Raw genomic sequence first — 27,711 nt, 5'->3', positions numbered from 1 at the left:
TATTTGCTGGTACTCGTAACTCCTAAAAATGAGAGCCGGGCTTATCTTTAGCCTAAACTGCTGGTTAATCTTTGAGCATCCTGCTCCAGATCTCCTCCCCGCAGCGCTAAACACACTTAGTTATTCTTCCTGAATCACAGTTCATTTGTAAAATTATTATTTCCCATCCTGCTTCTGCTCTCTGTAGACTACATCTGGGTTCTTATGGGACAATTATACCTAGTGCAAACAGCTCCGTACCGTTTATACCAGCTATGAGGGCACGAGTACTCGCTGAGTATTGAACTGAATACTAGTTGTCACCACGCAGACAAAACCTCTACATCAGTACACACACATATGAGGTGTAACTGGTTCTTTACACTCAGTGAGACCTACTGACCGTAGGACCAGCTGACAAATATCTGCTAAGAAAATGTTTACGCTCATCTTTTATTGGTTTGGGGTGGAGCCTTACTCGCGGATAAGGAAGATATGGCTTTTCAAAACTGAGAAACCCAAAGTTACCCCTCAGATCTGCAGTGTAGCGTGTTAATAAAAAAGTCTTATTCTCAAATTCTGGGCCTTTGAATAAGTTACTGCTTTCACAATAAGGTTATTAGTTAGAAATCACCGGTCTTCAGTATTTGCCAAACAATTCTAGGCATCTACACCAATGAGCAACACCAACAAAGTACTGAGTGGTGATGTGACCACACTGTTTATCTTGTGATAAAGTTGTGTTCTGCCTGCAAATGTAGGTCCTGGAAATACTGTGTAGGTTACTTTGACAGTCCAGCCCTTCCTCTCCAATTCCAGCCGATTGCCAAAGCAGGAAAAACAGCTGAGAAATGGCTCAGAGAACATGACCTTATCGTGGTTAGGGAGTTTGGAGCCTTGTTTGTAAAGTCTTTATCTTACACTTTAGTTACTTGTACTCGTGTTCTTTCAGAGTTTTTCTTAATCAGCCAGTTTCTTATCTGCACCTCGGCCTATATTCTCCCAAATTTCCCTTTGTTCTCTGGTGCATCGTGTGTTTCCCAGCTGTCAACCTTTAATTACTTATAAATAGAGCAGGGCGATATGACCAAAAATATTTATCACGATATACATTTAAAAATTTGCGATAACGATATAACTGACAATATAATTGACACCAGACAAAATACTTTACAACTCCACAACTTTATTAGTGCAAAAAAAAACCCATCAATGTATTTTCACTTAAACAAGCAGCTGTTTTTTATGTGCATTAAAGTTATATAAAAATGTAACAGTGCAAATTCCTCGCTGACAGTTTAACCAAAAGGCATTTCAGTGGAAACTGGCCGACACATCCTCAGCATAACCATGTATAATATGCACAAAACTTAAAAAGAGGTTATACACACACAATACGGTAATATTATGTTTAAGCGCAGTATGTATCACTCCGCCTACGATAGCCGTAATGCTCCGACAATCCATCAAGCGGTGCGGCTTCGTAGCTCAGCAAAGTCGTACTGAAACATTTGACAGATTTTCGAGCGCCGTGCACATAAAATCGTTTCCAGGTCAGTAAACACAACCAGAGTTCATACATAAGGCACACGGGATTATAAGGGGCTCTGTCGACTTTCAGAAAAATCAAAGGATTGATTTTAAGTGCGCCGTATTTTCCAAACAATACGGTAATAACGACAGCCCGCTAGCATGCGCTACCAAAAATAGTGCTTTGTTGTGTATCTGACGGACGAAAGCTAAACCAGTTCCACACCAGTGAAGCTGCAGCATTTTTACAAACCAGTTTTGGTTCATCCGTTTCATTTTACGAAGCTTACTGGAAAAACGACTTAAACTTGTTGGTTAAATCTTTGACTTTAGTTAAAAAGAAAAAGGCTGCTTTTTTTGTTTCCTTTATGGGAGATTTTGATTTAGTGAGTTAATAACCTGTTAAATTATGTGACCCCATCTTTATATTTTATTTTCACTATGTATGAAAGTTGCTAATATGTAAGAAATATCTGTTCTCTGAATCTGTAATATATGGTGCATTTTGTTTGTATGTTTATATTACTAATAAAAAAATAAAATAAAAAAAGTTTCATTTTATGATCCGCTTTCGCTCTTCTCATTCTGCGTCGCCGCAATGTGCGTATGTAAACAAAGGCACTGCGCATGCGCTTTTTACCCATATTCTATTGCGATATTTCATTTTCCTATCGTTGCCCAAAATTACACCGGTATTACCGTGAACGGTATGATATAGCCCAGCCCTACTTATAAACCTGTTTTTCTTTATTAACCTCACGACTTCCATCTTCCTGATTGCCTGACTCTTTTTGCTTCGTCATTTTGACCGAAAGTTTTGGACTTTGTTGACTTTTTACTTCAGGCATCTGCATGTACGGCCTCTTCTCCGTACATTCCCAAACAGGAGGATCCTCTGAATCTAATTCTGGTGTCTCGACATCAGAAAGCACAGAACAGTCCTGGAGGCCGCAGCCTCACCTGTACCATCATAGTCAGGTGGTGTTAGGGATGTAGTTTTCTGATCTAAAGGCATGTTGTACTTGTAGGCAGAGGAGTCCTGTGCACTGACTGCTAATGTCAGCATAGCTTAACTTACATGCTGACTTGGCATAGTTGCAATTGTCACACCATGACCATCTGCATTTAGTGTGATGACGTGCTGACATTTGCTAATTAACACTAAACACAATGTTTGATGGTGCTAGATGAGTTTTCATCTTGAGGAGGGCATTTAACTTTATTTTATAACAATCTATCCAGTTGTTGTTAAGACATTTCACTCAAATTTGAATACGGCTGATGTTTAAATCTATGCAACAACTGGTTCACTTTCAGTCTGAATGTCTCACATGTAACAGAAGAAAGCAGGAGCCTTGAAATCTTAAAGTATTAGCCTCTGAATTATTCAAGGTTCAAGGTCGGACAATCTAATTAATAACTATGAGTATAAGTTTGAACTATAAATTTACAATAATCAAAGTCACAGATACATGTGTTAGAAAATACTCTGGTAAAAGCTGAAGTACTGACTCACATTAAAGTGAAAAAGTTCAGACATATACTCAAAGTACAAAAGTAAACGGCAGTTCTTTGGAGGTCACTTCTACCAGCTATTTGTGTGCGAGGCTAACTGAACCTCATGTTGTATAAATAGAATAATACATCTTTCTCCATCTCTGAGAGTGAACTGTGCACTGACCTTTCATTTGTCTCCCTGGGAAATACAGAAACTGCACAGAAACAGTTTGTGTGTTTGCTGATATCTGCTGGAAAGTTGCCTTTTTAATTACCTGCCACTTAGAAAATGTTACTACATTTACACTTGCCGAAGCACCGCAACCAAAACTGATTGACATCTACACCTTGGCCTGCGTATAGTGGCCCGAGTGTAGTGCAATAAATGATGCATAAATGATATGTTTGTGGCCTCTTTCATTTTACATCAGTAGCATTGATAACGGAGTATAATATCATTCTTTCCAACTGCTTTGACATAATTAATAACTCCGCTCAGATGTGTTGAACCTAAAGTAATGAAGCTGTTTTGAAGAGAAATATTTTGATATTTGTGCTCAAATGTAGGGAGTACAAGTTAAAGAAAAACAGTTATCCTTCTTTCTTTCTTTTACTGCCCTTTGAACTTCTCAGCTATTAACGATTTGCCTTTTCTCATTTAACTTGATCCATGACTCACTATGATGCTTTTACTTGGGAGGGACAGAAAAAATATTTTAAATAATACAGTTGAGGATGTAATTAAAACTTTGGATGGCATTTGGGTTAAAGGGGTTAAAGCAGCTCAGTGGGTGCATAACAGTGAGTCACAAACAGAACCTAATGGTGCATAATTAAATCCGGAGATCGGGCTTGTACTACGTGTCATTTCAAAATCAGAGCCGTGGGATCATCTTTCTAAAAGACGAGCTAATCTTCTTTAATTCTGGTTTCAAATGATGTGAAAATGCAGTTTCAGAAGCTTTTTTTCGGTTTTACATTCCAATGGGAAACATTACAGTCGGTACAGATCTTCCAGCAGTTTTCAAGAAACTTGTTTTAAATCACAAACTAATGAAGACAAAATAGGTCCTGTGACTGCAGCTGAAACTCCGTCTGATCTGTTTGTGTTTTCCATCCTGTGACTCAGATTCTGGAAGGCTTATATCCTCGGAGGAGATCTGGTCGGAGCACTCGGTATTGATCAGACAGGCTGATGTTTCAACTAATGCGCCTTTCACCGAGCCTAATGCTGCAGGGATGTTTTCTGCACTTTTGTATTTAATGTGCAATGTGAGTCCAGCATGATGAGCTCATTCCTTTGATTTTCATGTTCACTGGTTTGTGCTGTAAAGTTTTAGTTTATCTATGATCCTAACCTCACCTGTAGCCACAAGCTGTGGGTTTCACTGATACATGCACTTGAAATGAGTGACTGTCTGAGCTTTCACTCGGAGCTTTATTTAGATTTATTTTATCTTAGATTTATTGCATTCTCATTAAACCTCCACCTGTGGTCAAAGGAATGAGGCAAGTTGTGTAAAGCCTTGAGTGCTAAGATAGAATAGAAATATGCTATATAAGAACCAGTCCATTTACCATTTCAGACATGTCCAACTGGGAGGAGACAGCAGGAAATGCTGAAGAGCCGTGCTGTAATAGCCGTGCCTGCACATGTTTGAACCCAAAAATCCAGCTTGTTTGGCTACAGTGATCAGATGCCATGCTTGGGTAGAGTTAAATAAATCGCGCCCTGGTCTGCTTGAAAAGCTGGACCTCAGTTGTACTCAGGTACATCACACAGTGTGATCACTGTCCTCACTCCAATGCTGCCTTCATGAAACTCACTTTAACCTGTGACACAGGGCAGCGTGTCACTGCTTCCCCAATTAAGTCCCAAAATGCATACAATTGTGAAGAGAACTGTGCAAGAGCACATCTCAAAAGAGAGAGTGTGAGAGAGAGGCTGAGATGCTGAGACAAACTCTCGGGCCCAGATCAGTGAGCAGTGTGAGTACAGGGGAATTTAGAGGAGGGGCAACTGTGTTTGAGCACAGTATACAGTGAATCAGTGCTTAGTGCGAGCACTAATGTCTGGCTTGGAAACACCCCTTTATTTCCCCAGAAGGAGGAGGGGGCTGGTGAGAAGGAGGTGTGGGCACCTGACCCAGATAAGCAGCAGATGATGGATGGATAATTAAGAACAGAGTAGATCAGATCAGCAGTGCCACTGGCTCATCTAATAGGGTAAGAATTATGAGTTCAGTTGGGCACCTTTTATAAAAAAGGACTTCAAATGCTTTTCTGACCGCAGCATCCTGAGTGACAGCTACAGCTACCTCGGGTGCCACTAATTAAACGTGATGGACAGAAAACCTCCTCTGGGCTACTGTTTGGAAGCACTAAACATTTTGGCCATTTTGGTCATTGCTTATCAAAGGATGGTACGATATTAATAACTTGTTCACCACGCTCTAACTGGCAGAGTTTTATCATCTGTTTTACAGTAAATGGTACCAAGTATTTGTTTTTAAATTGAAAGTGTTTAAGACCATGAATTAATCTGAGAAGTGTTTAGTGAGGTGAAATGAGATGTAGGCTCATTTTTCCATACAACTGCAACCAGACGCAGTCTCCCCCTGCAAACCGCTAGAAGGAATTCAAGCTATAGACATTTCTGCATTAGCTTTGCTGCAGGCCTGTTCCTTTTCTCATTTTTCGCTTTATACATGCTCCCCTCGTCTCTTAGTCCCTTCAACCAGAGCAGGGCATAGGAGACGGGGGAGGAGTTACAAGGAGAAAGGAGCCGAGGAGACAGGCTTTTAACTATGAGACAGACTTGCTTTGGAGCTCATTTTATTGCCATATCAATAAATTATGACATTTAGCACAGCTGCATTATCTGCTCTGCTTTGTTACAGCCTACATCTGTATTTATTGATGTCTGATGTCATACGAGCGTAACAGTGTTCATGACAGCTTTTATATTTAGTGCTGCTTTTAATTAAATTTACAGCGCCGTCTGAAAAGATACATTTTTTTTTAAATCACACAAACGTTCAAGAGCAGAAAGTTTCATCATGGATGTGACCACCTTAAATAACTGAAACATCTTATCAAACGAAGGACTAACTGCTCATAGATCGCTCCGAGTGCCGCTGTTTGGATAATCCAAAGATTTTGCAGGCGTCTTCTAGAGGTAATAAATCTGCAAAGAATATACCTGTGTATCTTCAATCCTCTGTCCTCCAGATGCATTTTAGGAATTGGGACATCCTTGAACATGTGGGGTGATCGTGGCTCAAGAGTTGGGAGTTCGCCTTGTAATCGGAAGGTTGCCGGTTCGAGCCCCGGCTTGGACAGTCTCGATCTTTGTGTCCTTGGGACAAGACACTTCACCCGCTGCCTACTGGTGGTGGTCAGAGGGCCCGGTGGCGCCAGTGTCCGGCAGCCTCGCCTCTGTCAGTGCGTCCCAGGGTGGCTGTGGCTACAATGTAGCTTGCCATCACCAGTGTGTGAATGTGTGTGTGAATGGGTGGATGACTGGATATGTAAAGCGCTTTGGGGTCCTTAGGGACTAGTAAAGCGCTATATAAATACAGGCCATTTATGTAGACAAGTTCAAGATGTACTGAGATTATTTTTGATCAGAAGCAGAAGGGAGGAGGACAGAGGAGACTAGGAGGCAGAAAATAAAGCAATGAGAACATTCTGTTAACTTCCAAATTTCTATTTAGATCAAGCCATGAGATCATTGTCGATGTTTCGATCTTCACGGCCTGAATTCTTCTGTTTTACTTGCATCTGAATCTAGTTGAATAGGATTTATTCTGTCTGTCAGTCTGTAGCGTTTGGTTTGTCGCACTTGGTCAAGAACTCCCTGTTTCTGAGTCTGAATCATCTCTCCGAGCTCCTCATCTCTCTCCACCTGCTGGCCTCTGTGCAGGCCAATAAATTACACAGAGGAGTCGTGTTTATGGAGGTAAACAACTCAAAGGCTGCTGCGGGATCAGAGCTCAATGCAAACAGCACTTGATCAAAACTGAATTCTGTTTCTGATGCCGTGACCGCTGAATAACAACTATGCCTTGCAATGCCAATGTTCCAGGTGCTTCTCACGGTGGCAGGCGGGTGCAACCCATGCATTTATACACGCTGATGTAACAGGCTTGCAGGATGCATTTCTATCACAGCCATGTTGTTGGCTGGTCTAATGTATTCCTGCATAAAACCAGTGTTTTTGTGCTCGTTCTTGATGTTCTGTTGACAGCAACAGGAAATAATGTTTTTTTTTATTTTATTTTAAAACAACAAGCAAAGTTATTTTAAGCAATTTGGGAAACTACTTTGAATTTTTATGTAAATGTCCATTGTGTAAGTTTCCTTTAATAGTGGCTCAGTAGTTTATGGTTTACACATTCACCTAGTATGTAAAAGATCTCTGGTTCAATCCCAGAAGGCGACACAAGTCTTTTGTGGCGTTTTTCAGGAAGAGCATCTGGTTTATAAAACAGCTCCATGCTGTGGTGACCCATGGTGAAAAAGGGAGCAGGTTAATGTAGCTTGCTTTATTGAAATTTCCTTTTACACCAGTGGCTATGTGATGCACACAGATACAGACTTCTGCAACCTTTGTGGAGATTTAACCTTCTCCTGCCATGTTAACTGCTCTTTAATTCTCACTTTTTAAAAAGAAATAAATTTCACTGATATGTCAGGATAAAAAAAAGACAAGAAATGTGGAGTAAACTGAGTGTGGCATCTATTTAATGGATTTATCATAAAGTTATGTGAACATCTATGTTCATGTTACTGAATATGTTATGTTCTAGTGGCTCTGAGTTTGTTTTGCATGCAGCTTCTGATTTCTTGTTTTATTTTAGCTCCTCTTTCCTGTCCAGTCCGTCTCCGTCTCGTCTCCGTGTTTGTTCACCTCCAGTCTCCACAGTCGTGCCCCCGTGTCTGTCTGGTCTCTCTGTGTTCTGTCACCGTGACCGTCTGTGTTCCCCGTCTTGTCTAGTTAATACATCTGCAGTCCTGGTCCCATGTCCATCTCAGTGTTTCATCAGTCTGTCTGTTTAGTCAAGTGTCAGGGTGCTCGGTCTGTGACCCAGCATTTTGAGCTTATTTTGTATTTTTGATTTCTTAGGTTATATTTGAATATGTTAAGTTCTTATGTTACTTTTAATTAAGGTTTAGTATAATCTATGTTATCATCAAGGTCCATTTAGTTTTGAGTTTTTATCTGTTTTGTCCTCTATGTTTAACTTTCAGTTTTGCCCGTGCTTTCGTCTCCCTTATCTGTTCTCATGTGTCTCTCCTCATGTTTCGCGTCTCCCCAGTTTGTCACGTGTCTCATGTCTGTGTGTTCTATGTTGTCAAGCTCTTGTTGTCATGTCCCATTATGTTTCCTGTTTTATTTTGAAGAGTCCCGCTGTGGCATCATGTTCATTTGTGTCAGCTGTGTTTCCCCAGGTGTTTCCACTTCCCTCATTATCCTTTTGTGTACTTAAGTCCTCTGTCTCGCTCTGTTCATTGTCAGGTCATCTGTTTAGCTCATCTGAAGCATTGGGTTTCTCAGGTTCGTGGTTTATGTTTGTATGTAGAGTTTTCCATGTCTAGATTTAGCTTTCCCAGTTCAGGTTATAATTTAGTTTTCACCATTGTCATTTTGTTTCTACGTCTTTCTGGTTTCTGCTTTTGGGTACGCTCCTCAAACACACCAACCAACCCGGCTGTGACAGTCAAGTCCACGTGTCTGAGTCTCAGTGTGCGTTACATCTTGTTTTATTTTGTTAGTAGTCTGTCCTGTTAATCAGATTTAGTTCACCTGTGTTCCCTGGTGTGTTCCAACTCCCTGATTATCTCATGTGTGTACTTAAGCCTCTAGTTTTCTTCACTTTCTAGTTGCAGTCCCCCCTCATGCTCTAGTTAAATAAATCTGCCATTTCCCAGCCAATGAAGCTGTGCTTTGAGTTCACGTTTGTCACGATTCCTGCATTTGGGTCCACTTCCTGCCTGCTACACTGTCCCGTGACAGTTTCATACCAGAATGCTGATCGTATCCATGACTGTTCAGTTATACAAGTCTGAAAATGCTGGGAATGTTTTGTTGTAAAAGCTCAAAGCTTCTGTAAGTGTACATCACTTCAAACAGGAAGAAAGCAACAGGGAACAGGCTTTAAGGGTTAGAAAAGTTACCTGGACTGACTATTACTATAACAGCACTTAAAAGACAAAGTGACAGCAGCACATACATAAAGCATCAATCACTGATGGAACAACAAAAAGGACGGACGTCTCTGTTTTGTCTCCCTTTCTTACTCTTTCTGCTCCTCTCCATCTCTCCAGGGTCCACAGCTGAGAAGTGATACATGGCTCAGTAATAGCCTGAACCCAGGGGACAGCAGCTCTGTGGCCTTGGTAAGAGACTATCAACACTGGCACACCTTCACACCCGGTCACACACAGACAGTCAGAGAGTGCCGGCGTACACACAGGAGTACACACAGGTTTGACTAATAGTAGCTCCTGCAGGCTGTGACACCACCATTTTCTCCCAACAGAGCATCCCTTTTCCTTTTTCGTGATGTTGTGACACGTGCAGGAGTTGAAATTAATATTCCTTTTGTCTGCTTTCCAAAGTCTCTGAAACAGCATTTAAACTGGGGACGTACGTCTGTGTAGCTTCTCACTCATCCGGGTCAGTCCTGAGAGCTTAGAAAGGAGAACACTTGCATTTACAGGACAAAGGACAGTCTTTTGAGGATGTCAGTGTTCACATTTTGGACAGAGAAGACAGATGACCTCCTTTACTCCTCTTTCACACCATCTATGTCCACTGTGAATGAGCATCATTGAACAGAGGCAGTGACTTACAACATCTGTTATAAGCCACTGACAATGCAGTCTTGAAATCCCTTCCAAGGTGCTTCAATCACCACTTACACTTTGCCCAGGTGACCTCAACACATCACACGATGGGGTGGACATCACCCCTGGAGATGGTCTAAACCTACACCTTTTTCACACCTTAGCTCATGTGATGAGTCACAGAATCAATAGTGGGTCATTGACATTAAGGATCACCTTAAACAAAGACAACCCGACTTGGAATAAAATACCCAGGACTCTCCACCATTTGTTTTTAGAACTGAAGAAGCCTCTACCACGAGAGATTACATCTTCTAAAACATAAGCAATCCCATTATTCTTTTTTTAAATCCTCAAGACTACACTAGGGATGACTCAAAATGTTGGGGTGTCCCTTGTGTTTGATTGACCTGTCATTTAGACAAGGAACAGAAAACAGACTCCTCAACTTGTCTAAAAGACAGAAAAACCTTCAGAAGACATTTAAAAATGTTAAATCGATGAAGTTAAAAAATGTCCAAACAAATATTGGGTATTTTAGGGGCTATATGAAACTGTTAATCACATTCTCCGTTAACCAAATCGTGCTTTGAACATCGCAGAAATATGCAGCTTTTAGTGTCACCAGTGCACCGAGAGTCAGATTAGTTTCTAGAGTTTAGCAGTTTGTTCCATATCATACATCCTGATGCAGAAGAAACAGAACCTGGTTACATGTAGCGTTGGTTATATTTGACATGCAGCCTTTTTTTTTCAGTGTGGTGTGTTTTCTTTTCTTTCTTTTTTTTCTTTCCCCACCTCTGCTCATTTGACTTTCGTTAATGGAGACAGTGAGTGACACTACCCGGGGTGGAGCCATCTGTCAGGGATGCAGACTCAGGTAGTGGTCAGCGGCCGTGTAACACCCAATAACTGCTATTTTACATTAATAAAATATGAGTAATACATTTAACAAGTACTATCGCTGGCACCGACCAGCAAAGGCTGCAGTCTTTAAATGACTAGTGGACATCCTCAGTCCACTAGTCGTTGCTGGTTCAGGTTCAGATGGCTCGTTTGGTCACTACACTGTAATGAAGCCCATTAGTTTTGGTCACACCTGTGGCTGTTTGGCAGTACACTGTATGCAATGATTACAGTATGTTTTCATTCACTAAAGTAAAGGAAGTGTTGGTATATGTTGCTTGTTTGCTGTAGAACAGGTGTAAGAGTAAGGTGGAGACATTCAGCTTCATCTTCTGGTGAGATTTTGTTCATGGCTCTTAGTTCCCTTAAGCCAAACTTAAGCAGACATCCATCCATCACTCACTATCTCCGCCTGCTTTTCATCCAACGTGGCTGGAGCCTTTCCCATCTACCACCGAGTGAGAGACGGGGCACGTCCAAGCTGCCAGGCCGTCACACAAGTGACACATGGAGACAGACAACTATTCACACCTCTGCCAATTCAGAGGCACTAATTAATCTGAACTACAGTCTGAGGCAGGAAGGTGGAGCACCAGCAGAGTCAGACTGAAAATGAAACCCAGAAAAGCCTCGGCTGTCTGGAGGTTTCAGACCCAGTTTATAGGTCAGCAAAGCTGATCAATTAATAATAAAATACTGAGATGAATTCTGAAATTTAAATGACATGTCACGTGTGCCTCAGCCACTTGGTCACTCCACCTTTTTTAATGTTTCAGTGACTCTCTGAAGTCTGTGACTCACAGTGATGCTGCCAAACCAACACAGCAGACACACTACTGGGGCGTTTTTGCCTTGACTCTGGTTTTTAGCAGTAAAATTAATAATCAGTTGAATTGAGGGCAGATTACTGACTCAGCCAGATGAGACCATCCCACTGTCTGGCCATGAAAGAAATCCTTGGCAGGCTTGCATGTTTGTTAGAAAGAATCGTGTCCAGATGCACTGACCGACATATTAAAAGGCTTGTGCTCTTAATTAAAATGTTTATTCACTTATTTACAGCGATACACAAAACAGGATTATGGACATAAAAGAGTGTTTTTTGCTTTATTCAGCTTTCTTTAGTGCTCTGATTTTGTCTTGTGGTATATATACTGGGAGTCACAGATTTGGGTGTTTTATCCTAATCTGCTCACTGAGTCTGGCATCATTTTCAGGTCCAAATGCTTGTTGAGTTTTTAGAAACTTAGCTTAAAGACGAGCGACACATAAGCAGTGTAGATAAAAAGCTGGAGAGGCCAAAACAACACCTCAATAGTTTTTGGAGTGCTTGTGTTAAAAAAAGAAAGCACTGTAGAAGGTAGAGATGATGGGTCTTATCCAAACTAGCAGACTGGAAACGGGGTCGATTATTATCACCTAACAAGCTTTGAGCCTCTGGGCTCAGGCTGCGATGGAGGCTTCAGAGTTGGGGTAGGTTCACTTCTTACAGATTCATTTTCACATTTCAGCACCAACTCGGTACATTTGAGGATATAATTCAGGCTTCACAGAGCTCCCTGTGGTGCCACCAAACTCTTTTCTTACTTTCGATAATGCGGGGGAGGAGGATGCCCCAAAAAGGAGTGCTTTCCCTTTAACTCAGGTAAATTCCCATGTACTGAAACAGACTGTCTGAACACTTTACGCTCAACACACACACACACACACACACACACACACACACACACACACACACACACACACACACACACACACACACACACACACACACACACACACACACAGGCTTGCAAATACAGTGCTGTAAGAAAGTATTTGCCCCGTTCTGAATTTCTTATTTGTTTGCATATTTCTCACACTTAGATGTTTCAGATCATCAAACAACTTTATGATAACCAGAGTAAAAATATAATGCAGTTTTTAAATGATGATTTCATTTATTAGGGCAAAAGCTACCAAATCTACCAGGTCCTATGTGAAAGTAATTGCTGCCTGTTGTTATATCTTGAATTAACTGCAATTAACCACATTTTTCAGAAACAAGACTTAAATTTCACCAGGTGCACCCCGGCCTGATTACTGTCAGTTTAATCAATAAATCACATAAATAGAACCTGTCTCACAAAGTGAAGTAGGCTAAAGATTACACTCTGCAGGGGATGCAAACAGCTGGAAATGGCCAACGGCCGAGTAGCCATTCCTGACTTATTTGATGTCTGCAGGCATAGTTGAGACTTCATCACAAAAAACAGGAGGCATACAGACATCCATCCAGACCCTGGTGCTGACTCTCTAATGAAATTTATACCACTGGGACCCAAGCAGACCCTAGAAGTCTCAGAAAATATGATCCCAACTTTACTATCTCAAAAAGCAGCACATCATGTTACATCCACGAAAGAAACTAAGTAACTGACATATATCATCCTGAAATGGGTTACAAAGCCGTTTTTAATGCTTTAGCACTCCAGCAAACCATTATCCACAAACGGAGAAAACTTGGAACAGCAGTGAACCTTTCCAGGCTTCACAAGCAGATTTACTCCAAGAGGGTCACAAAAGAAACCAGAACAAAACCTAAACAACTGCAGGTCTCACTCATTTAAGGTTAGAGTTCATGATTCAATAGTAACAAATAGACTGAGCATGAATAGTGTCCATGGGAGAGTTCAGAGGAGAAAACCACAGCTGGCCAAAAGGAAAACATGAAGAGTTCTGGTAAACTTTTCTGTGGACTGAAGGTTTGAGTCCTGTTACATCTGGTGTAGGATTAACACAGCATTTCATAAAAAGAACATAACAACATGGAGGCGGTAGTGTCATGGTCTGGGGCTGCTTTACGGCTTTCAGGACCTGGATGAATTTATGGAACCATTAATTTTGCTCTCTAACAGAAACATCTGAAGGAGAATGTCTGGCCATGAGTTTGTGCCCTGAAGCTCGATGGCACTCGTGCTATACAGCAGGACAGTGATGCAAAACACACCAACAAGTGGCCTAGACAAAGCCTGGTCTTAAATCTGATTTGGCGTGACCTTAAACAGGCTTTAAAACTCCAGTCTGGCTCAATTAAAGCAATTCTACAAAGAACTGTGTCAGAATTCATCCTGAGTGATGGGAAAGACTCATTGTCAGTTACTGCACTGCAGTCCGTACTGCCAAGGTTGACAGAACCAGTTTTTAGTTTTCGGGGGTAAGTTTGGATAACTTTGCAAAACTGCATTTTTTTCATTTATCCAGCTTATTGTTGTCCAATATCAGAAGTTGTGTGATCTGAAACATTTAAGTGTGACTCATATGCCAAAAATGAAGAAATCAGGAAGAGGGCAAACATTTTTTTTGCAGCACCACGTATCTTTGGGGGCGGGTCTTTAACATTTCTAAGGGCTACACTGTGTAACAACAGGAGACAGTTCTGGATGAGTAACAGCGCTTCTTTCTCACCTCCATAATATTTGAGGGGCCAAAAATCAACACTCATGCTACCACTCTCACGCTGGAGAGCGCTCAGATGTAACAGGAGAGCTGAGGACGCCAGCACCAGAGTGTCTTTTGTATTCTGTCACAGAGGCTTTCAGCAAAATGGAAAAATAGATTGAGGTGTGCAGCAAATGGTGCAGGCATTAATTTTTTTTTTTTTTTTTTAAGAGATAATAGCACTTTACCTGATCCCCATCTTTCCGTACCGGCACGGCATCCGCTGCTGGAGAGGCAGAGAGGGAGAGAAAATGAGATGAATTTAAGATTTCATTATCAGGTGCTTCAGTAGTTACAGGTATGATGCCACATGCAGAAAACAGGAATCGGTTTAAGCTGTCTGTGATAGGAGAAGGTGAGACAGGAAGATACAGTGAGGGAGAAACACTGACAGCAAGAGGGAGAAGCAGATAACAGTATGTCACACTGAAGCCGCCTTCGGCCTGCTCGCTGTGGAGGAATGACAACGGCGTCCAGTATTTCTCTCTCACACACACTCGAGCACAAACACACCGAGCTAAAATTAGATTAATTATCCACGCCAAGCTTTGGCACGCAGAGGGCACAACGAGTGTGAGTCATAGAGGCCAGAGATGACTCTGAAATATCTGAGGGTGATAACAGTGGATGCTTATTATTGCCAGTAAAGTTAATAATTTAGTGCTAATAAAATAGAAAACAGGGACCACTGTTCTCTGGTGGAGCAGAGTAGAGAGACTGTGATGACAGCTGACTCACCACTCGTCTTGCTTTCCTTGATGACCTTGAGCATGACCTTAATGCTAAATTAAGTTATCCAATGAATCTGTCAGTGTAGCAGCTCATGCTAGCACTCTGTGTGAGAGCTAGCAACAAACGAAACAATGATGAGACACAACAGGCTGCCCTGCATTATTTTTGCTACATTACTGGATGTACTGTGCACCAGAGCAGCATTAATACCCCGGAGAACTGTGCAAAAGTCTTGAGCCACCCCTTCATTCTTAAATTTTTCTATAAAAATGGGAAATAGGTGCAATTATACACGGGAATACAGTGCATAAGGCAAAAGGACAGTTTTTTATGAGCTTGAAAATTAATAGTCTGAACTCTTTTCTGTTCATCTGGACTTAACGTTTTCAGTGGAAGAAAACATTAAGTCCAGATGAACAGAATCGACTTTCTGGGATTTCCTTACCTGGATGATTGAGCGTGCATCAAGACAAGATCTTTTAGATATGATTTCTTGTCATTTCAGGAATCATTTTCCAGGCTTCTTGAAGGACATCCAAAGCTGTGTTTTGGATGTCGGCTGCTTTTTAATGCACTGGCAGTGTGTTTGGGATCAGCGTCATGCTGAAAAATAAAGCTGTTGCCAGTCAGATGCTTTTCAGATTGTAATGCATGGTGGAAATCTGAGAAAAGAAATCTGATAGCGCTTTACTGTCATTCACAATGACAATAAATTGAATCAGAATTTTTACATTTGGATCAATCACTCTATAAAACCTGCTGCCACTGATTTTCCACCCAGTTCTTGTGTAGTTTACCTCGGCCTTTTCTCTCTGGTCTCCAGCCTTAAGAATGACATCTTGACAGTAACCATTTCTGATCATACTTCTGTGAACAGTAGAAGAGCTAAGTGCCTCTTTCAGATCCTGTGCTAAGTATTTTTCTCCCCCCCCCCCCCTTTTTTTTTTCTCTCTTAGACCTGCCAATTCCTCCTCCAGTTGTCCAGTTTACCCACATAGTTTTAACGACACACTGCGCACCATGCCAGGATATGCCAAGTTTTCAGCTGTCTGAGAATGAACTTGTTGGTGCAAACATACCATTTTATGATTGTCAAACTGTATTATCGTTGGCATTTTTTATATATTTAACTAAAGAAATGGGAAGAAATTGTGCTGTTTTAACAGGCTGCCCTAACAAAATGCCAAAAGCTAAAACTTTAAATTGCTTCTTTGCTCCTTTGTGAAGTCTGTAGACATAACACTGATGTATGCCTTGAGATAGATTCCTTTTTGTGTGCTTAAATGACTCATAGGTCAGTGTCAAGTGGCCTAACAAAAAAACGAAAGCATTTCTCTGAAAATGGTCAAGTCCGAGGACTGGACTGAGGCTTCAAAGACTAACTGGAAGCAAAATATGATGAAAGGATGGCTCAAGACTTCTGCACAGTACTGCAGGTGCCTGAAGTTGTATATGTAGTGTGCCAGCTCAGAGATTACAGTAAGCAGGCAGTAGAAAATGCCACAGTAATTTGCATCCAATGGCAGATTTATACCAAGTGTCAACATTCTGCAGTAATGAATTATTTTTCTGTAAATCGAGGAGTGTTTACTACATTAAACTGCATGACTTTATTCAGATTTGATGCTTGAATTAGACTTTTCCCACCAAATTTATTCATGTTTATTAATGCATTGCACTGTATATTAACGATGCCAGAGAAATGTTAAAGCATGTTACTGAAAACCAGGTAAAAAATGAGGCGCTTGTGTTACGCTTGTACTGCTCATCCATCTCATCAGCCATCGTGCTTGATTACATTTTCCCTGATATCGGTTTTCCATCACCTTTTATATGTTGATGAAACCTTTTCGCATTCCTGACATCGCCCAAATTTTGGTGGAAAAAAGTCAAACAAGAATGGAATAAGTGCATCTTCAGTGGCAAACACGGCGCAGTTCTCTACTCTATAATTGCCAAGGAAATTCCAGACAACATGCACGAATGCTTCCAAGCTGCTGGTTCAGTGGGCTTCAGCTCCTTTTGAGTTCATTGTCAAGCATCAGGTCATAGATTTCAGGACCAAGAAAGACACCTTCCTTAATTATTGGTTAATTAAATGTATTTCTTAAAAACTGAAGCACATCACGTTTCCGTCAGGCTATAATAGCTGTCCAATACTTCATAAATAACAAAACAGGATGTTCTAGATGAAAATGGTTTTTAGATTTTGAGTCAGTAAAATTTGTTCCAGGTGCAGGTGAAAGAATCCCAGGAGCAAAGTGCTTGTTAACCAGTGTTACTGGATAATAAAATTAAATAGTTAGATCCTGAATACAGCATAAAGCTGTTCAGTATTTCAGGTCAATATAATAAACCAAATCATTCTCAGCAGATTGTATTGATACAAAAAAGAGTGAAAACCGGGCTACAGACACAGAGGGCTGAACAGAGACTTCTTGAGCTCTAAATCATGTTAACAGGAATATGAATGGCTCTTTCCAGTAAGCTGTCCTTGATGCTCCTGTTATGATTCAGGAGCCTTGGGAGGGCTGTCAGCTAATGTGGTTCACCTGGTCATCCTGTGCCCTGAAGATCGTAAAAGCTTGTCTCTAAGCTCATTCTCTGTCTCAGCACCAGCTGGCATCAAGCTTTTAGCTCATTTATTTATTTATTTTATATTCAAGCACAAAAGTGCATACATTTAATTATATATTCAGCAACCAACATGCTAATAAAAAATAAAACAATCATATATTTTATGAAAGGGATGTGCATACATGTGCTATGCTAACCTTAATAAATGACCTTGGTCTTATTTCTTGTGTGAACACTGTGGCAGTCGCTGAGTCAGTTTGTCGCAGTATGTTTCACGTAGCAAGCATCACATCCTAAATATGTAAACAAAAACAGGATATGAGTCATAAGCAGGGAACTGAAGTGCACGGAAAAGTCTTCTTTTCTTCCTTCTTGGAAGCACCATCTTTTATTGCAGCATTAAGATGATTGAGAAGCAAATCTCTGTCCAGTATATCACTGAGTGCCAGCGCTAAAATTAGATTAATTATCCACGCCGTGCCTTGGCGCAGGAGGGCGTGACCTGTATGAGTCAGTGATGCCTGGGATATTGAAGGATATTAGAATTAAGTGGCACTGAAAGGAGGGGGCTCCCCCTTGTTAACACAGATTATAACCTACATCTGTAATATCTTTTGGTAGAAAGAACTGAGATAAAATCACTGTTTGATCCAAAGGGCTGCAGGAGGACTAAAATACTTCAAGTCAAGTGCTATGAAATTAGTCCAACTTCAGCTAGCAGAAGTCAGGATGAGAGTGCTTATGAAGAAAATTGCCTAAGTTGTTGAATATCAATCTGAGGAGTAATCCTGGGCGTTGTACACTCATCATTAGAACAGTTCATTGCCTAAACCTTCAAAATCCTCCTTTAGCGCATCACCTCTCTCTCGTCTCCTTGCGAAAGGCTGGTTGAAGTGGATTTAACGGCTGTAATCAATAAGGCAGATTGGACTCACTTATCAGGCTACGCTGCTCAAAGAGCCGACATTTCTTATGTATCGCATTCTGAACATATGGCCCAACATGCACACCGATGCTGTCTGCATTGATTTTAAACTCTCTCCCTGGTCCCGCCTCACTGGTCCCAAGCACGACAGTGTCTAAAAATACCTCAGCCTCCATAACTTCAATGGAGACCTAAGTTGTCTCTCCAAGGAGTACCAACAAAGACCAAAGGTGTAGGGAGGGTGTAGCTTTTTGCTCTTGTTCAGGGGTGGACAACACAGATGTTACACTTTATGTCAAGGGACAAGAAGGTGATAAAAGCAATTGATTCAGTTACAAAAGACCCTAGTGCTCACCAAGCTCCACTTGGAGGAAAAAGGTGTTTCTAATTATTTTTATTCCAAAACACAGATGTTTCATGGAAGTGTAGATGTGCCAAAAACTGCATTAATTGTACTGGACAGCAGGGGGCGACTCCTGTGGTTACAGAAAGATTTCCAGTTGCGCAGAATTAGACACTGGTGATGAAAGAAGAGTCTCAAAAGCCATCACAATGTTCAAAATTATTATGAGTTTGATGTTAACTATGTTGCTAATCATGGCTATTTGTTTTTTGATTTGTTTGTTGCAGACCGATCCGGGAAACCAGTCTGAGCACGGAGGCCATGCCAGTCCGGCGTTGTTTGATACACCAAGTACATCACGCGTGGTCCATAGTGATTTAAGGTTGCGGGCAAGAGTGAAGCGCGAGGTCTCTGGTAAAAAGGATGAGTGTCTCAGCACATATGGTGGTTTAGAATTAGATTATGTTATTGGCTCCACAACTTCCTTTACGTTTGATCTGTGTGATGTTGTTAATTGCAGGGACGTCGGCAGTGCTTGGAGGGGATACAATGTGTGGGTCTGTTGGGATTATTCAGTGAGTACGCACTGCGAGAGGGGAAATCGTCCGTATGACAGCTGGTGCCGTAATTGGGACCAGGTAAGGGGTTACACTGGGCAAAATTGGGAACCGTTAGAATCAGGATCAGAAAACGGGCTTAAACTACAGAGGGATTTTAGCCCCTCTGGAAACGCGTTAACTTTATCATTGGGGAATTGGCATCGCAAACAATCTATGTATTTAATTTTGGGGGTGGAAATAGCGGGGGTTGATCCAAAAGGGTTAATTAAAGTTAATTTCCTAGAAAAAACTAATCGCGTACCGTCAGGTAGAGAAGACATAACAACTCGTGTGATTTCTACTCCCACCAGCTCTGTTGCATCTTTTACAGGGCAGGAGGGGAGCGGGTCATCGGAAGCTACACCAGAGGAGCACGAACCAAGGGAGAGGCGAGTAGTGTCGGTGGACTACACCACCCTGAAACCTCAGGATTTGATTGAACGCGCTACCGGGTTCAGTGACAGTAACATCTGGCTGGACTGGATAGCCCAAAATGCTAGAGAACAAAAAGTGGCTAATTGTGTAGCCTGCGCTTCAGCAAGGCCGCGTTTATTTATAGAGCCTGCACCTCTGCATCCAGAGGATCAGTGGGGCTATAATTGTATGTTGCAAATAACTAGAGGAGCTGTGAATACGGGGAACTGCACTGTGTTGTCCAGTCTATTTCCCCCTATTGGCAAGCTCACGCAAGTAGGGCCGTTTATGCCCCGGAAAGATAATTATACGTGCTTTAAGTTTACCACAGATAAAGTTAAATATCGGTTGGGGGAAATTGACCCCAGTTGGTGTTCGGTCACCCAGATTGGGAGGACCACCAACAATGTGAGTGATGCAGCCACCCTAATTGGGACTTGGGCTAGGAGCGGGCTGTATTACTATTGCGGGCACAGGACTCTACTGGTACGTGTTCCTCTTGGGAGCGTGGGGACGTGCGCGATGGTGAGACTAGGAGCGCCACTTATGCTAATCGGAAATAAGGTAAAATCAATTCCCTCACACAATACGCGCACTTTGGCAGCCAGGCGCAAAAGACACATTTTGAGAAAGAGAGGAATACAGGACACAAATGTTTATGACCCTAGAATGAATTCCCCCACCTGGATCGACTCCATTGGAGTGCCCAGGGGGGTTCCAAATGAATTTAAACTTGTTGACCAAATAGCAGCCGGGTTTGAAAATATTCCAATAATTTCTGCTTTCTTTCCAGTGACTCCAAACAAGAATGTAGATAGGATTAATTATGTTCATTACAATGTACTGAGACTCTCTAACCTGACCAGAGACGGATTGGAGGGGCTAGCGGAGCAGGTGGGTCCGACCTCGTTAATGGGAGTGCAGAATAGAATGGCCCTTGACATGTTGTTAGCGGAAAAGGGGGGCGTGTGTGCTATGTTTGCCGACCAGTGTTGCACCTTTATTCCAAACAATACTGCTCCAGATGGGTCGGTAACCAAGGCTCTGGAGGGCCTAAAGAGCCTTTCTGAAACTATGCATGATCACTCCGGTGTTGGTAATCCGTTAGAAGGCTGGCTGACCTCAGTGTTCGGACGGTGGAAGGGGGTCATCGCTTCGGTCATGTTTTCTTTGTCTGTTGTGGTGGGTATTATGGTTATTTGTTGTTGTCTCATCCCTTGTGCCAGAAGAATGTTCAAAAGTATGTCTGTGAGGGCAGTGGACCCTGGAGTCATTACTCCAATGTCCATGATGCCAATGATGCATGTGGAGCTGAATGTGTAGGCCAAGGAGGGACACAACTGTTTGTGACCTCTGGATTCTCCAGAGGTCAACAGAGGGAATTGTAGAATAAGGAGGGGATGTTTTTCTCATTATCATTTAATATTTTAATATGCCATTATTAGTTCATTAGAAGTATATAACCAGCTTTGCATTAAGCATGAATTGAAGTTTTTGATGTGGGACCGCTGTATTTGTTTAGAAATGTCTCTTAATAAAGTGTGGAGCTAGAGCTAGAGTCAGTCCCATAGGGTGAGAATCCAGGCTCTCCAATTCACCATTCAACAGCATTACTAATAATTACTGATAAAAATGTGATAATGTTCTAAATTATTACTAATAAAACAAGATGAAGGTTTGTGTCTTAAACAAAGAGAAGTCATGTTGATTCAGTATTACTTCACCTCACCTGCAGTGGCTCCATGCACAGCTACTGATGCCCAAGTTTAGAACCACTGATTTAAACACATCAAGCTGTTAATGCAGCAGGCCTTCACACACTGTTTCATTCTCTGTGATTGTGCAAACATCAAAGCTCACTGAAATGTGGTGCACATCCACTAAACCAGTAAACGGAGCTAAATGGGCTGCGCGCATTCATTCTCTGTAGGATTCCAGATAATCACCTCTCAAGACTAGCGGGAAATCAGACAGCATGGAGCAGACTGAGAAACGGGCTCCACACACAGTTTCAACTTGGAAGAGGATGAAAATTTAATATTGTAAAAAATGTAAGTTATCTAAATACTCTGTAGGTACAATACACTGTAATGTAGCTGATCAAACATCAGCTCACCAAGTCCTGTGTTGTTTACAGAATTAATGTGATCAGATTTTATTAAAACATCTTTCTTATGTAAACAAAATAACACTGACTTTGCAGCAAGTTGACCCACACCCACGCATGTACTCTGACATGTACTCTGACCCAAACAATGCAAACTTGTTCCTTAAAGACATTTCTTAGTCTTAGGCACATTTCCACCAGAGGAATAAATTGACTTTTTCAACTTTGTTAGACACGTTTGCTCTCTCTCTCTCTCTCTGTTAATGAAAGGCATGCAGTCTTAGTCATGACTCTGCTTCTCTGTGAGTACATTTGAGATGCAGCCCTGGGGATCCTGGAGGCCATTTACTCCACACAACACAACCACACACACACACACACACGCACATACAAATTCACACACACACAGCAGAGACCTCAGGAGCTGATGGAGATCCCTGCTGGAGAAGTGGTGGAGGAAGGAGAGAGTGAGGAGAAAGGCACAAAGGGAAGCTGAAGACTCAGAGAGTCTGACAGGAGGAAACGTTGAGAGCTCAGGACATCAGGGGATTAGGTATGTTGGGTAATAACACAGACTCATGGAAATATTCATGACATTTAATCTATTAAGTTGTGTTTCTGGACAGGAATTTTAAGTAGTCCAGTCTCATACTTAGTTATTGGTCATGTCTGTGGTTACAAAGTAAAGTTTTTTTTTCTCTCTTTAAGGCCAGAAAAAATCCACAGTAAACAGTTGGAGGCTGTGACATTAATCAGTCCACTCATTCAGAGACCACAGTCCCTGAGGGGACAAGATATTTACACTATACATACATTTGATTATTCATTATCATTCAGAAAAGTTTAGGTTAGGTTCAGGGAGATGCTTCTGTTGTGTGGAGAAAAAAAACAACGTGTCTAGTTGTGTCCAAGGACATAAACTACTAGACTGCTGTAACCATTTAATGTTTTACCGCTTGGCTGTAGGGAGACAGCAGCAGGGCTGCTGGGAAGATGGACAAAAGGTAAACAGAAGAAGAGCCAGAGGAAAATATGGGAATGAAAGGAAGAAAGAAGAGCAGGGAAAACGTCATGTCAGCAGGTGGTTGTTGTGGCAAAACACAAAGAAATCTCTGTTATTTAACCTCCTAAGACCAAACTCCTTCATGGCATGCATTTTTAATTTCTCTTTGCTATTTGGGCTTTATACTGTCGACAGAACACTATAAAGTCACGATTGAGTAATGATGTGCAAAACTGTTTATTTGGTGTCTGAACACAGCAGCATTTTTCCTGAGTACAAAAACAAAATGAGAAACAACAATTGTGCCCCTTTGAGCAATATGGCTCATTTGAAAGAGCAAAATTTAGTATTGTGGTCTAGACAACCCAAAATGTGATGTCCCCATATGTGGACGCCAGGTCCAAGGAGGTTAATGTTACTGACACCATCACATCTGTACAAACCTGAGAACCTGCAGTTTTCATCTAATACCAAATAACCAAAATTAAAGATCCCCTGTAACATACAATCATTGAAATAATGCACACATTTATATTTTCAGTGAGAAAGAAAACTGCACTCATGAAAGTGAGACTGCGAGATAATCTGTGGAATAAATCAAAGCCGTCACTAAAATGCAAGGCCCACACTGGCATACTGTGAAATAATCACAGCTGCTTGGACTAATATGTGTAAGTCGGAACAGCTGGCGGCATCAGTGATCACTCTGGTGCCATTTGATGGACATTTACCCAGAGTTCCCTGCAATACCAGGAGGGACTGCAGCGTACATCGCAGTCATTAGTGTCAGTCAGTGTCAGACGACTTAATGACCATTAACACTTCAACTTCTTTTTTAGCATCTGTAGTGCTGAATCATTTTTAAGAAACAAGGTCTGTGTCCTTACAAGCACGTGCTGTTTTAAAAGAGTGAACATAGCCTCATAGCCTGGGAAGTGAAAGTGGTTTAAACCTGCAGGTTCCTTTAACGGCCAGCAGGGGGCAACACCTGTGACTCTAAAAAGAAGACACATTGTATAGAAGTCCACGGGGGAAACAGCCTGTTTTCACTTGATTTATTCTGTCAACAAATGTTTGTCTCATGTTTGTGGTCCAGGTCACTGGTTTCAAGCCGGATTTATTACAACATGATGTTTCTTTAATAAACTGTGGACCCATTCAGAGAAAAATAAATGAAAAAGCAGGGCATAACCAGCAGTGGCTACCTTGTGATTGATAAGTGACTTATGCTCTCCGTTTGTCTAGCCAAATGTGGACACTTCTGTCTCCAGAAACTGAGATGGCAACAGGAAAAATATTGCAGACTGACGGTAGCACGGAGCAGGTATTCTATCTTCTCTTGAAAATGTTTAATCAGCAGCAAATAATTCTAATATGATAACACAGCTGGTGCATTTCATTCAGCATCTAGCGGGTGAACCATGATGGTGGTGAAATTACAGTTAGAAGAGTAAATGTTGAATTAAAGGGGAGAAAACTTTCAGCAGCACGCAGCGCTGCTCACTCGCTCAGCTGTTCTGGGTCTGATGTTAGCGGGCACTGAGAAATCGATTTCTGAACACACAGAGAGAACAAGGCAGTGTGGCAATCAGAGAAAGAACGAGTTGGAGCTGCTGTAGCTGTTTTATTTAGATCGCAAACAAACTTTGAAGTGAAACATCATCATTACAAACACTGGGTCTCCTTTCTGTGAAACACCTCATGTATCTGAATCTATAGGATAACTAAAGCAGAAGAAATGCTATGCAGTCTCTCTCCATCAAAGGTGACTTTAACCAACTCTAAATACGACCACTACTTGTATAAATGCAGGTGCTGATGTGAAATCCCACCAAGAACGCACAACATTTGAATGAGACCAGACTGATATTAACGCTAGATGAAACTCAGACAACAAAAAGCCACTTTAGCTCATTGTTTTCCTGCTCCTGCCCATTTCCATCATCTACTTGGTGACTAAGAGGCAAACTAAAGAGTCATTTATCTCAGGACCCTGTTTTCTTCGCCATAACAACAGTATAAAGCTGTAAGCATCTCTACATGTCATTACAAAGGATTTGGTGGGTTTGCCATCACTTGCGAGAAAAAGTGCTGGCATATTTGAATCTATAAACCCTTCTCTGTCTAAGCTACAGAATTACCAGCGACGTGGCTTAGACACTCTGCAGAACGATCCAGACATCAGCACGGTTGTATCGACTGAAAGAAAATGACGAAGCCGGCATGTTATTTTACTGAAAAGCTGGTATTCGTATGTCATGCTGTATATTCTGCATGTTAAGCTGTATTTGTTGCAGCTTTTTCATATTTATAAATAGCTGCTACCAGGTTTCTTCTGTATATTAGATTATTCTCACTGACACTTCCTGATGTCATGGATTTTAAAAATGTTTCAACAAACAGCACCTCTGACGTTGATACATGTGCCCATTGTCATCATTTATGTAAAACTTATTGTGACGCGGCTAATGATTATTTCTGCCGTTGGTTAATCTGCTGTTTATTTTCTCTATTACTCAGCTGATCTCTTAAAATATCAGACACAAGTGAAGCATAGCCGCTGAACTTTCAGTTTACAAACGCAACACAGAGTTGAAATGCTGAATTTAAGCAGTGTTTACAAAACTGTTACCGGTCATCAGAATGATCAAACTGCAGATTCATTTTCTGTTGACTCTCTGACGTATAATCAGGCTCCCAAATTCTAATTTATTCTGCTCAAACTCGAAATCTTAACCGCTGTGCTGCAGTAGATCCACCCAACAAACAGGCGTTGAATCCATTTGTGTAATTATGTAACTGGTTTTACTAAAACAGCGAGGCAATGGATGCTAAATCTTTTGCCGAGCATTGTACTTGGTAATTAACCTGACTCCGAGTCTGATTATGAATTACACAGTGTGGAGCTGCAGCGTGATGTTTGCTTGTTAGCCTGTGAAACATGCAGCCCGGCGCCTCTGAGGTTTGGTACAGTATGTGTGAGGCTACTGACCTTTGAGGAAAAGGTTGTTTCTGTTTGTGCACGTACCCAAACTCTGCAGCGGAGTCGAACAAAAGCAAATGACCATCAGATACAAAACGAGCCGCCTTCTTCTTCATGACCTTCGGTGTCGTTCATAGATTTGTGTTACAGCAGCTACCACCATTGATGAACCCCCATAGCTGCTGTTCTTCATATCTAGAAAGGCCATGTTTTTGTTAACTGTGATAATCAGTTTTGTTTTAATTAGGAAATAATCAGCAGTGGATAATTAGGATTGGAAAACAATATTCATTCGTTTGCATTTGTTACAAGTCACACAAATAGCAGGGGAGTAAATAAGCGTGTAGATGAGAAGAAAACAATTAAACTGAACTTTTAAAAGATTGTTATTTTTAAACAAACGATTCACAGATGAATAAAAACAATCCATTTACAGCTTATATTTCCTGCCCTGCAAAGCAGCTCTTTTTGTTTGTTGTTTGTTCATTTACACTGAATCTTGAAGTCCTTACAAAGCTCCTGCTGCTTGTTCCTCAGGCTATTCTTCTGTAGTCTGAAGATTACAAAGGCATCGGTGTAGATGTTGATGCTGCTGTGCCTAATCTGTTTGGCAACAAAGCAGGTCTCAAGGAAATGAATCGGAGACGTCAGTGGATGACAGAGAAGTGCCGTCTGCCAAAAGCTCTACTGCAGCTGCACGCTTCATTTAGCCAAGAACAGTTTTTACTTCAGTCAATCTGCTGCAGTCTTGGCAGCACATTTCTGTTCTTTTTTTTTTTACTTTTAAACTAATGAAATATGCTCATATAGAAAGAGGGAGGCAGAGAGATATTTAGGCCATTTTATTTAATTAGTCTTCAAAGCTGCAGCAGAACAGATTTTTATCCAGAAATATACCCAATAAATCAGCAGTAAATAACTGAAGAGGAGAGACAGCTGATCGGGAAACCCCGGCGCCGCTCGCTGCAGGTACAATTCAAAGAAAACTGGGATTTAAATGCAAACGTTCAAATTGTCTTTAATTTCTCTGCAGAAAACAAACTATAACATATCTCCATGTGAGACTATTATGCCAAGAACATGCCAACAAATAACTACACGTGCCAATGAAACCACTTGCAGGTGATTCATTGCAAAGACACCTGCTAAATGTCTAAAGCAGGATATTGTATATTAGGTAGCAAGTAAACAGGCGGTCCTTGAAGTTGAAGTACTGGAAGCAGGTAACTGGCTGTGGACTAGAGAACTAAGCAAGTGCATTTATACTATGAATTGATTAGTACTCACTAAAACAAGACTAAGGAAGCCACAAAAGTGAAAGTGGTGCTCATGGTGGTCACGGCCACTCAAGGCTCACTTATGCGAAAGGGGAGCAAACATGGTAATGAATCCCCAATGCATGGCCAGAAAGCATCTGCAGTGAACACATGACCATCAGGTTTTTCTTTTATATCACATGGAAGGCCACGTGAGTGTGCATCAGTTGCCTTTGGAAGAGAAGAGAAGCCAGGAAAGGCATCACCACCGGTAATGGTCTGCTGGAAAACACTGGGTCCAAGCTTTCTTTGACATCTGCCAGCTATCTAAACATTGGTGCAGCCCACATAGACCCTTTCGTTCCAATAATATGATGCCAGTGCCCTCTTTCAGCACAATAATGAGTCCTGCCTCACCATAAACATAGCTCAACAATAGATTGAGGAACAAAGATTTCTTAATGGTGTCACATCTAGTTGGTACAAGGCTTCTCTGACCTTTTTGTGATGATGGATGATGTGCAAGAT

At 41.4% G+C, this 27,711-nt stretch overlaps 1 protein-coding gene and 1 long non-coding RNA gene across 6 annotated transcripts in view; one reads left to right on the top strand and one right to left on the bottom strand.

The window, feature by feature from the left end:
* LOC147303299 (uncharacterized) overlaps positions 1 to 27,711 on the bottom strand; it is a 75,887-nt gene that overhangs the window by 27,483 nt on the left and 20,693 nt on the right. For 4 of the 5 annotated variants that reach the window (XM_086281350.1, XM_086281349.1, XM_086281352.1 and 1 more), the window contains exon 2: positions 14,433 to 14,470. The exons of the other annotated variant lie outside the window; for it this stretch is intronic. In XM_086281350.1, coding sequence (XP_086137476.1) covers positions 14,433 to 14,470 — 38 coding nt within the window. The remainder of the gene's footprint in view (positions 1 to 14,432; positions 14,471 to 27,711) is intronic. 5 annotated transcript variants of the gene reach the window in all.
* Positions 8,570 to 16,700, top strand: LOC147303300 (uncharacterized). Its single transcript, XR_015127027.1, has 3 exons — positions 8,570 to 8,755; positions 9,337 to 9,408; positions 15,933 to 16,700. It is a non-coding gene; the product is annotated as an uncharacterized LOC147303300 (long non-coding RNA).

Source organism: Aulonocara sp. 'chitande type north' Nkhata Bay, linkage group LG22 (assembly GCF_057382095.1).
Source record: "Aulonocara sp. 'chitande type north' Nkhata Bay isolate Kocher_YH1m ecotype deep benthic linkage group LG22, A_spYH_male_GT1.1, whole genome shotgun sequence".
NCBI classification, from domain to species: Eukaryota; Metazoa; Chordata; class Actinopteri; order Cichliformes; family Cichlidae; genus Aulonocara; species Aulonocara sp. 'chitande type north' Nkhata Bay.
Note: the sequence above shows the minus strand (reverse complement) of the source record. Positions and strands in the feature narration are given on the sequence as shown.